General features: G+C 26.8%; 1 protein-coding gene across 1 annotated transcript; it reads left to right on the forward strand.

Annotated features, from left to right (window-relative positions):
• The first annotated feature begins 4,304 nt into the window (after positions 1–4,304).
• LOC129741280 (ficolin-1-like) lies at positions 4,305–5,268 on the forward strand. Its single transcript, XM_055733005.1, has 3 exons — positions 4,305–4,399; positions 4,455–5,009; positions 5,070–5,268. Exons 1-3 carry the CDS (start codon positions 4,305–4,307, stop codon positions 5,200–5,202), a joined length of 783 nt encoding a protein of 260 aa, XP_055588980.1. The 3' UTR covers positions 5,203–5,268.
• Positions 5,269–11,614: the final 6,346 nt, after the last annotated feature.

The raw sequence follows: 11,614 nt of genomic DNA on the forward strand, positions 1-11,614 counted from the left end.
ACAAAAATGACAAAAATGACAAAAATGGCAATAATGGCAACAATGGCAAAAATGACAAAAATGACAAAAATGACAAAAATGACAAAAATGACAAAAATGACAAAAATGACAAAAATGACAAAAATGACAAAAATGACAAAAATGACAAAAATGACAAAAATGACAAAAATGACAAAAATGACAAAAATGACAAAAATGACAAAAATGACAAAAATGACAAAAATGACAAAAATGACAAAAATGACAAAAATGACAAAAAATGACAAAAATGACAAAAATGACAAAAATGACAAAAATGACAAAAATGACAAAAATGACAAAAATGACAAAAATGACAAAAATGACAAAAATGACAAAAATGACAAAAATGACAAAAATGACAAAAATGACAAAAATGACAAAAATTACAAAAATGACAAAAATTACAAAAATTACAAATACTACAAAAATTACAAAAATTACAAAAATTACAAAAATTACAAAAATTACAAAAATTACAAAAATTACAAAAATTACAAAAATTACAAAAATTACAAAAATTACAAAAATTACAAAAATTACAAAAATTACAAAAATTACAAAAATGGCAAAAATGACAAAAATGACAAAAATGACAAAAATGACAAAAATGGCAATAATGGCAACAATGGCAAAAATGACAAAAATGACAAAAATGACAAAAATGACAAAAATGACAAAAATGACAAAAATGACAAAAATGACAAAAATGACAAAAATGACAAAAAGGACAAAAATGACAAAAATGACAAAAATGACAAAAATGACAAAAATGACAAAAATTACAAAAATGACAAAAATGACAAAAATGACAAAAATGACAAAAATGACAAAAATGACAAAAATGACAAAAATGACAAAAATGACAAAAATGACAAAAATGACAAAAATGACAAAAATGACAAAAATTACAAAAATTACAAAAATTACAAAAATTACAAAAATTACAAAAATGACAAAAATGACAAAAATGACAAAAATGACAAAAATGACAAAAATGACAAAAATGACAAAAATGACAAAAATGACAAAAATGACAAAAATGACAAAAATGACAAAAATGACAAAAATGACAAAAATGACAAAAATGACAAAAATGACAAAAATGACAAAAATGACAAAAATGACAAAAATGACAAAAATGACAAAAATGACAAAAATGACAAAAATGACAAAAATGACAAAAATGACAAAAATGACAAAAATGACAAAAATGACAAAAATGACAAAAATGACAAAAATGACAAAAATGACAAAAATGACAAAAATGACAAAAATGACAAAAATGACAAAAATGACAAAAATGACAAAAATGACAAAAATGACAAAAATGACAAAAATGACAAAAATGACAAAAATGACAAAAATGACAAAAATGACAAAAATGACAAAAATGACAAAAATGACAAAAATGACAAAAATGACAAAAATGACAAAAATGACAAAAATGACAAAAATGACAAAAATGACAAAAATGACAAAAATGACAAAAATGACAAAAATGACAAAAATGACAAAAATGACAAAAATGACAAAAATGACAAAAATGACAAAAATGACAAAAATGACAAAAATGACAAAAATGACAAAAATGACAAAAATGACAAAAATGACAAAAATGACAAAAATGACAAAAATGACAAAAATGACAAAAATGACAAAAATGACAAAAATGACAAAAATGACAAAAATGACAAAAATGACAAAAATGACAAAAATGACAAAAATGACAAAAATGACAAAAATGACAAAAATGACAAAAATGACAAAAATGACAAAAATGACAAAAATGACAAAAATGACAAAAATGACAAAAATGACAAAAATGACAAAAATGACAAAAATGACAAAAATGACAAAAATGACAAAAATGACAAAAATGACAAAAATGACAAAAATGACAAAAATGACAAAAATGACAAAAATGACAAAAATGACAAAAATGACAAAAATGACAAAAATGACAAAAATGACAAAAATGACAAAAATGACAAAAATGACAAAAATGACAAAAATGACAAAAATGACAAAAATGACAAAAATGACAAAAATGACAAAAATGACAAAAATGACAAAAATGACAAAAATGACAAAAATGACAAAAATGACAAAAATGACAAAAATGACAAAAATGACAAAAATGACAAAAATGACAAAAATGACAAAAATGACAAAAATGACAAAAATGACAAAAATGACAAAAATGACAAAAATGACAAAAATGACAAAAATGACAAAAATGACAAAAATGACAAAAATGACAAAAATGACAAAAATGACAAAAATGACAAAAATGACAAAAATGACAAAAATGACAAAAATGACAAAAATGACAAAAATGACAAAAATGACAAAAATGACAAAAATGACAAAAATGACAAAAATGACAAAAATGACAAAAATGACAAAAATGACAAAAATGACAAAAATGACAAAAATGACAAAAATGACAAAAATGACAAAAATGACAAAAATGACAAAAATGACAAAAATGACAAAAATGACAAAAATGACAAAAATGACAAAAATGACAAAAATGACAAAAATGACAAAAATGACAAAAATGACAAAAACGACAAAAATGACAAAAATGACAAAAATGACAAAAATGACAAAAATGACAAAAATGACAAAAATGAAAGAAATGACAGAAATGACAAAAATGACAAAAATGACAAAAATGACAAAAATGACAAAAATGACAAAAATGACAAAAATGACAAAAATGACAAAAATGACAAAAATGACAAAAATGACAAAAATGACAAAAATGACAAAAATGACAAAAATGACAAAAATGACAAAAATGACAAAAATGACAAAAATGACAAAAATGACAAAAATGACAAAAATGACAAAAATGACAAAAATGACAAAAATGACAAAAATGACAAAAATGACAAAAATGACAAAAATGACAAAAATGACAAAAATGACAAAAATGACAAAAATGACAAAAATGACAAAAATGACAAAAATGACAAAAATGACAAAAATGACAAAAATGACAAAAATGACAAAAATGACAAAAATGACAAAAATGACAAAAATGACAAAAATGACAAAAATGACAAAAATGACAAAAATGACAAAAATGACAAAAATGACAAAAATGACAAAAATGACAAAAATGACAAAAATGACAAAAATGACAAAAATGACAAAAATGACAAAAATGACAAAAATGACAAAAATGACAAAAATGACAAAAACGACAAAAATGACAAAAATGACAAAAATGACAAAAATGACAAAAATGACAAAAATGACAAAAATGACAAAAATGACAAAAATGACAAAAATGACAGAAATGACAAAAATGACAAAAATGACAAAAAATTACATTAAATGACGAAAATGACAAAAATGACAAAAATGACAAAAATGACAAAAATGACAAAAATGACAAAAATGACAAAAATGACAAAAATGACAAAAATGACAAAAATGACAAAAATGACAAAAATGACAAAAATGACAAAAATGACAAAAATGACAAAAATGACAAAAATGACAAAAATGACAAAAATGACAAAAATGACAAAAATGACAAAAATGACAAAAATGGCAAAAAACTACAAAAAATTACAAAAATAAAAAATCATTTCAAGAAATCACGTGAAATGACAGAAAGGGACAAAAAAGAAAAAATCAAAAAAAATGACGAAAAATTGCAAAAAAAATGTTGACAAAATTAACTTAAAAATTATGTTTCAGATGTCTTCCAAACAATCGAGTTTGTTACATTATTTGTGATTTATTTCACAGGTCAATCATAAACATTCTTAAACAAACAGATGTTTAAAAAAAAAAAACCGACTTCCAAATTGTCGATTTTGGCCAAAAAAAAAAAATGGTTTTGAGATAACACAAGATTTTTGGTGATTTTTAGGGTATACAAAATGTGGACTAAGAGCACTTTGAGGCACGCTGAGCATTAATTTGACAATATATATGGTCTGGTTTTAAAAACGATGGCACAATTTTGATCACAAATATCACCCAAATATTTAAGCTTCAATGTTTTGCTCTTTTTTCTTACAATCGAAAAAATAAGCAAAAAACCATATCCGTAAGCACTCTAAGCTTTTCGGACATCGAAAAGTCAGATAAGCAACGGAAACGTCAGTTTGAATGATTTATTTACCATTAAGCCATGCTGTATGTCGCTGTATGAGATAATTACTGGTGTCTATATTTATTAGATCTTGCTAATCGAATGGGTCATTTTTTTGCAGCAATGGACGAGTAACGATTATTATTGATGCTTTTCCACTTGAACGAAGATGAGCACCTTTTGCATGGTGGCAATATTAGTATACTTCTTTCAATTAGAGCTACTCACTTCAGAGAAGTTCGAATTGGATGCTGTTAGATGGAGGTAAGTGAGAGGAAGCATTGGTTATTTTTTTATATATTTTTTTACAATTTCACAGATCAATCCGAAAAAGGGGCAATTTGCAAAATCAAGCTGAACTTCCAATGACGTGTGCTGATTTTGACGAGAACTCTTCCGGAATCCATCAGATACAGCCCCAGTTAGGATTCGAGGAACCGTTGGATGTTGTCTGCGATCAGAACTTCGAAGGTGGAGGATGGACCGTTATTCAGAATCGATTCAACGGATCCGTGGATTTCTACCGAGGCTGGGATGATTACGAAAGTGGATTTGGAGATCTTCGAGGGGAGTTTTGGTTGGGTTTGAGAAAAATTCACCAGCTAACCTATTCCAAGGCCCACGAGCTGCGAATTGTGCTGGAAGATTTCGACGGGATCTCCAGTGTGGCCAGGTACGATTACTTCCAGATTGCTGGTCCTGAGGAGCAATACCAGTTGGTCGATCTTGGCCGATACAGTGGCGATGCTGGAGATTCGCTTTCCTATCACATTGGTATGAAATTTACCACGCTGGATGTGGACAATGATATGTCAGAGGGAAATTGTGCCATTGAGTACCATGGAGCTTGGTGGTATAAAAAGTGTCATAATAGGTAGAATACAAGGTTAATTTAAAAAAATCGTTCCACTAGTTTGATTTTTTTCAATTCCAGCCATTTGAATGGAAAATATTTACGAGGCAAAACCACAGAACGGTGGAAGGGAATATGCTGGCAATTGTTTCGTGGACCTGATTATTCGTTGAAAGTATCCCGAATGATGATTCGGCCAAGAAAAATGTTGTAGCCCTTGCAAAAAAATAAAAAAAAAATAACAAAACTCTTGGAATCCCAAAAAAACAGATTATCTTATGCTGAGCGTGTTAAATTTCAGAGATCAAGATAAAAACGACTGAATCTTAACAATCAAAATTTTCCTTTCAAAATCACACATTCATTTTTTGTCTTTTTTATTTGTTGTTTTTTTTGTCATTTTTTGTAATTATTTTCAAAATTCTTTAGTATTCTGTAAATTTTTGTATTTTTTGTAATTTTGCAACTTATTGTACTTTTTGTTATTTTAAGTCATTGTTTGTAATTTTTTGTCGTTTTTCTTATGTGTTTGTCATTTGTTTTCAAATAAAGATCCTATTTTCAATTTTTGTGAATCCTTTTTTCAAAAACTTTCTGTCTGAAATATGATTTTTTTATCTTTAAATTTTGTCTTTCCTGTTTTTATGTTTTTATCAATTTGGTCTTTTCCATCATTTTTGTTATTTGATAATAACGATGCTGTGAACGTACCCCGTCATTTTTTTTATCATTTTTGTATTTTTTCATATTTTTTGTTATTTTTCATATTTTTTTTTATTTTTTTGTTTTTTTTTATTTCTTTCTTTCTGTTATTTTCAGTAAATTTCTGTGGATTTATGTTATTTTTATTATTTTTTTGTTTTTTTGTAATTTATTTTTATTTTTTATTATTTTTTGTTTTTATTTTTGGTCATATTTAGTCATGTGGTCCATGATTATGTCAGTTTTGGTAATTTTTTGTCTTTTATGATTTATTTCTTGTGATCTTTTATAATTTTTTGTCATTTTATGTAATTTTTTTCAATTTTTTTTTCAATTATCTTTCCTGTTTTCGTAGTTTTTTGACAATTCTGTATTTTCCATCGTTTTTGTTTTTTTCTTATGACCATGCTGTGAACGTGCACCGTCATTGATGGTTATTATTGTTATTTTTCTGTAGTTTTTTGTTTTTTCATATTTTTTTATCATTTTTGTCATTTTATGAGACTTTTTTCATTTTTATTAATTTTTCTTTCCTGTTTTCGTATTTTTGGTCAATTTTGTCTTTTCCATCATTTATTTCATTTGTAATGACGATGCTTTGAACTTGCCCCTACTTCAAATCATCGCTTAGAAATCATACCAGGATGCAAAAAATAAAATCTCGTCATTTTTCTAATTTTTTTTTATAATTTTTTTGTAATTTTTTGATAATTTTTTGAAAATTTTATAGTTATTTTTTGATTTTTTTTGTATTTTTTTTGGTAATTTTTTGTTATTTTTTGTAATTTTTGTTTTTTTTTTGTAATTTTTTTAATTTTATAAACCTTTTGTATGTTTTGTATTTTTTTAAGTTTTTTGTTATTTTTTATTTTTTTTTGGAATTTTTTAATTCTTTCTAATTTTTTGTAATTGTTTTGTAATTTATTGTAATTTTTTTGTTATTTTTTGTAGTTTTTTCAATGTTTTACTAATTTTTTTTTCCATGTCCCTCAAGAAAAAATCGTGACAGAAATTCCAAAATGGAAAAAATTAAACAAAAAATATAAAAAAAATGATAAAAATTTCAAAATTTCATAAATTACACTAGTTTACAGCATTTTTGAACTCAGTAAACTGAAGGTCATTTCCAATGTAAAATTGGGCGCTGAATCCGAAAATGAAATTCAAAAAAATCTCAGTAGAACCGTTTTTGAGTTATGCTTTAAATATGAAATTTCGAAAAAATTAAAAAAGTTCTTGTACTTAGATTAAAATATCTCGGACGGCATAACAGTTATTTGAAATCTCTCTTTTGCATATTGAAGGTGAATAAATTATCTATCGATCATCTGAACAATGTTTTTGCGTTTGACCAACAGTATGGCTGATATTAGTGACTTTATGAGAAAAAAAATTATAAAAAACGCATTTTTTTAGAGAAAATTTTGTTTCAACGAAAGTTTTAGACTCGATGATTGCATTTAAAAAATCTGATTTTCTTTTGCGCATGAATATCAATTTAAAACAAAGATTTTAAGTGGTTATTTATCAAAATCGGTTGAAAATTGAAGAAGTTATGGCTACTTTACCATAACTGAAATTTTTGGAGTTTTTAATAATTTAACGAATCGCAGTACACTTATCATAGTATAGGAAGAATGGAACATGATAAATCTCACTCGCTCTAAGTCAAAACTATTTATTAGCTTACCAGAAGGTCACATGCCAAGTTTCAGGAAGATCTGACCATAGGGAGGGGTTGCTTAAGTCTTAAACGTAAATAAAATTTTGAGGTATTTTGCCCGGAAGGAACGAAAAATACTGGTTTTTCATCAATAACTTTTTTCATAACTAGCTGATTGTTTTTTATGGTTGATTTTCTTAAAGCCTAAGTTGAGACAAATATTTCACCCAAAGACTGTAACTCGATTGGATTAGAAACAGAAAAGTTATTGCGGTTCAAAGATTGTATTTTGGTCGAAAATTGTCGTATAAAACGCAATGCGTAAAAAGTACTCATTGCGTATTGGACAAAATTTGCGGCCTTTGAACCGCAATAACTTTTCTGTTTCTAATCCAATCGAGTTACAGTCTTTGGGTGAAATATTTGTCTCAACTTAGGCTTTAAGAAAATCAACCATAAAAAACAATCAGCTAGTGATGAAAAAAGTTATTGATGGAAAACCAGTATTTTTCGTTCTTTCCGGGCAAAATACCTCAAAATTTTATTCTCGTTTGAGACTTAAGCAACCCCTCCCTATGGTCAGATCTTCCTGAAATTTGGCATGTGACCTTCTGTTAAGCTAATAAATAGTTTTGACTTAGAGCGAGTGAGATGTATCATGTTCCATTCTTCCTATACTATGATAAGTGTACTGCGATTCGTTAAATTATTAAAAACTCCAAAAATTTCAGTTATGGTAAAGTAGCCATAACTTCTTCAATTTTCAACCGATTTTGATAAATAACCACTTAAAATCTTTGTTTTAAATTGATATTCATGCGCAAAAGAAAATCAGATTTTTTAAATGCTACCATCGAGTCTAAAACTTTCGTTGAAACAAAATTTTCTCTAAAAAAATGCGTTTTTTATAATTTTTCTTCTCATAAAGTCACTAATATCAAAAATACTGTTGGTCAAACGCAAAAACGGTGTTCAGATGATCGATAGCTAATTTATTCACCTTCAATATGCAAAAGAGGGATTTCAAATTACTGTTATGCCGTCCGAGATATTTTAATCTAAGTACAAGAACTTTTTTAATTTTTTCGAAATTTCATATTTGGAGCATAACTCAAAAACGGTTCTACTGAGATTTTTTTGAATTTCATTTTCGGATTCAGCGCCCGATTTTACATTAAAAATGTTGGTCAGTTAATCAAGTTCATGATTTTTTTTAAATTTTGTAAACTAGTGTTATCGTTGTTATATTTGTCAATCTTTTTCATTCATTGTCATTTTTTTAAACTTTTTGTCATTTATTGATATTTTTTAGATTTTTTTTGTCATTTTTGTCGTTTTTTGTCATTTTACGTCATTTTTGTTTTATTTGTCATGCTTTGTATTTTTTTTTGTTTGTTATTTCTTCTTTGGTTTTAATTTTTTCCAATTTTTGTATTTTGTTATTTTATGTCATTTTTGTTATTTTTGTTTTTTTTTTGTTATTTTATGTTATATTTTGTTATTTTTTATTACTTTGGCATGGATTTGTCATTTTTTAGGCAAACATATTTGTGAATTTTAATCATTTTATGTGATATTTTCAATTTATAATAATTTGTGTTTCCTGTTTCCGGATTTCTGGTCAATTATGTTTTTCCATCATTTCTTTGTCATTATTTTGTCATTTCTCCATGTGTTTGTCATTTTTTTTGGTGATTTTTTATCAGATTTTGTCATTTTATGTGATCTTTGTTATTTTTATAATTTTCCTTTTATTGTATTAGTTTGTTTGGTTAATATGGTCTTTTCAATCATTTTTGTCATTTTTATGGCGATGCTGTGAACGTGCTTCTTCTACATGGCATCACTTAGCTGGAATTTAGAACAAAATCCGCAGATTCTTATCTAAGTTTATGGCATATCGGCAAATTGAAATTCTATTTAGAGAGCTTTTAAGACAGAAATGAAAATTGATAGGTGGAAAGGTCAAAGCTAGAGCGCTTTTGGTAGAAGAAACGAATAGATGGTTAAAATGTGAGCTAGGGCATTGTGTTATCGACAGCTTTAAACTACTTGTGTGATTCTTTGCCCCAGCATCAGCTGGTTGTTTATAGTTCTGTCTTAATTGCTCTCTAAATAGAATTTCAATTTTCCGATATGCCAGAAACTTAGATAAGAATATATCCCAGCGGCGAACAAAATAGGATAACAAAGTCCGCGGATGTACCCCCAAAGAGAAATCTTGACAGAAATGGCGAAATGCAAAAAATAAAAACTAAACATATAATGTCAAATAAAATCACAAAAACTGCAAAATTTAAAATAATAACAAAATAATCACGTTATCATATTTGCCATTTTTGATTGATTTTTGTTTTTTTTTGCAATTTTTTGTCGTTTTTCGTCATTTATAGTCAATTTTGTGTAATTTTCTGTCAGCTTTTCAAGATTTTTGTATTTTTTTTTTATTTTGTAATTTTATGTTATTTTGGGAATCTTTTGTAATTTTTTGACATATTATTTCATTATCGTTAAATTTTTATTTTTTTTTAAATTTTTTATTATTCATTGTCATTTTTTTGCTATCTTCTGTCATTTTTTGTAATTTTTTGAAATTTTTGACAGTTTTCTTCATAATTTGTGATTTTTTTTATTTAAAAAAAGACTTTTTCTATTTTTCTGATATTTTTGTCAGTTTATGTGATTTTTACAATTTTTAAAATTTGGCTTTCCTAATTTTGTCAATTTTGTTTTTTTCCATCTTTTTATGACAATGCTGTGAACGTGCCCCGTCATTTATTGTTTGTTTTTTTTTCAAATTTTTAAACTCTTTTGTAATATTTCGTATTTTTAGTCATTTTTAGTATTTTTTAAGTATTTTTAGGGTTTTTTATTTTATTTTTATAATTTTTTGTAATTTCTTGCATTTTTTTGTCATTTTTGGTAATTTATTTTTTTTGTAATTTATTGTTATTCTCGGTATTTTTTTGTTATTATTTGTCATTTTTTTCCATGTTTTCAGTTTTTTTTGTCAATTTTGTCTTTTCCATCATTGTTGTCATTTTTTATGACGGTGCTGTGAACGTGCCCCTGTTTCATGTCGTCACTAAGCTGGAATTAAGAACAAAACCCGCGGATGTCCACCGAATGAAATTAAAACCCAACCTAGCCCCCAAACAGAAATCTTTGAAAAAAAAAATAGTATTTTCTGAGTGTCTTCAGATTTATGTGGTGGAAATGTTCTTTATTTTTGCTTTCGATATAATAAATGGTTTTGTTTTTTTGTTCCAAAATACAACAACAAAATTGGAATAAAAATACAACAAACCTGTATGTTAATTAGAACAAAAATGGAACAATTTTGTACCGTTTTTCCATTTTTGTTCTGGTACCGTTTTTTTCATTACTGGTCGATTTTTGCCCCATTTTGTGCCTTTTTGGTGTCGTTTTTAATCAATTTTTTATTTATTGTTGTGACTTTTGGTGTTTTTTTTAATCTTATTGCTTTGAACTTTTCCTATAGATTTTTAATATCATTGGAAGTCTACACAAAGACAGAGTAATGTCAATTATTCTTAAGCTTTCTTCAGCCAGAACCTTCCTATAATGCAATCTCAATTGAAAACCCATAAATTGTCATATCATCGCAGTTCCAAACATGCTCAGAAATAAAAACCGAAAAACGCGTTTCGGTTTTGAAACGAACTGAAGCAGAAAATCAGCTTTCCTTCAAGGGAACAAGAAGATGTTCTTCCTCCGTCAACAGGAGAGTCCACTAACAAAAGTTTGACGTTCATTTCTTCCTCTCATCGCTTTATTTTCGCCATTCATTGATCGGTTCACAAAAAGAGGATTGGCAGTTCTTTTTTTGTTGGGAACCATAATCAAAAAAAAATCCGTTACAGATATAAATTCATAGAAAAAAAAACCACAACAATATTGGAAAATGAGCAAAACATTATCTATCGATGGAAAGGCGGAAGGAACGAAAAAAAACGGCGCAAAATAAATTATCTTCATTTCCCCGAGCTTGATTGAGTTGTCCTGACCGACCGCATCAGCAAGATTCATGAATCTGAAGGTCAGTTTGGAGAGAACTCGTCGTGTGGCTACATTCAGGGGAAAATGATTCCTGGAAAATCTTCGATGAAAATGATTGGATTTTTTTTCCGAAAATAATGAATTGATTGCTTACATTTTATTTTGAAGAAATGAACAGGTCTTAGAGACTGGAAAGGGAATTTCTCTTATAGAATAGAACACACTTTTGAATTAATCTTCC

Source organism: Uranotaenia lowii, chromosome 2, assembly GCF_029784155.1.
Source record: "Uranotaenia lowii strain MFRU-FL chromosome 2, ASM2978415v1, whole genome shotgun sequence".
NCBI lineage: Eukaryota > Metazoa > Arthropoda > Insecta > Diptera > Culicidae > Uranotaenia > Uranotaenia lowii.

Bases quoted from the DNA above. Each gene is read 5' to 3' on its own strand.
- LOC129741280 (XM_055733005.1), top strand. From the start codon at position 4,305: ATGAGCACCTTTTGCATGGTGGCAATATTAGTATACTTCTTTCAATTA. The intron at 4,400-4,454 runs GTAAGTGAGAGG...ACAATTTCACAG, and splicing joins TTGGATGCTGTTAGATGGAG to ATCAATCCGAAAAAGGGGCA. The intron at 5,010-5,069 runs GTAGAATACAAG...TTTCAATTCCAG, and splicing joins TATAAAAAGTGTCATAATAG to CCATTTGAATGGAAAATATT.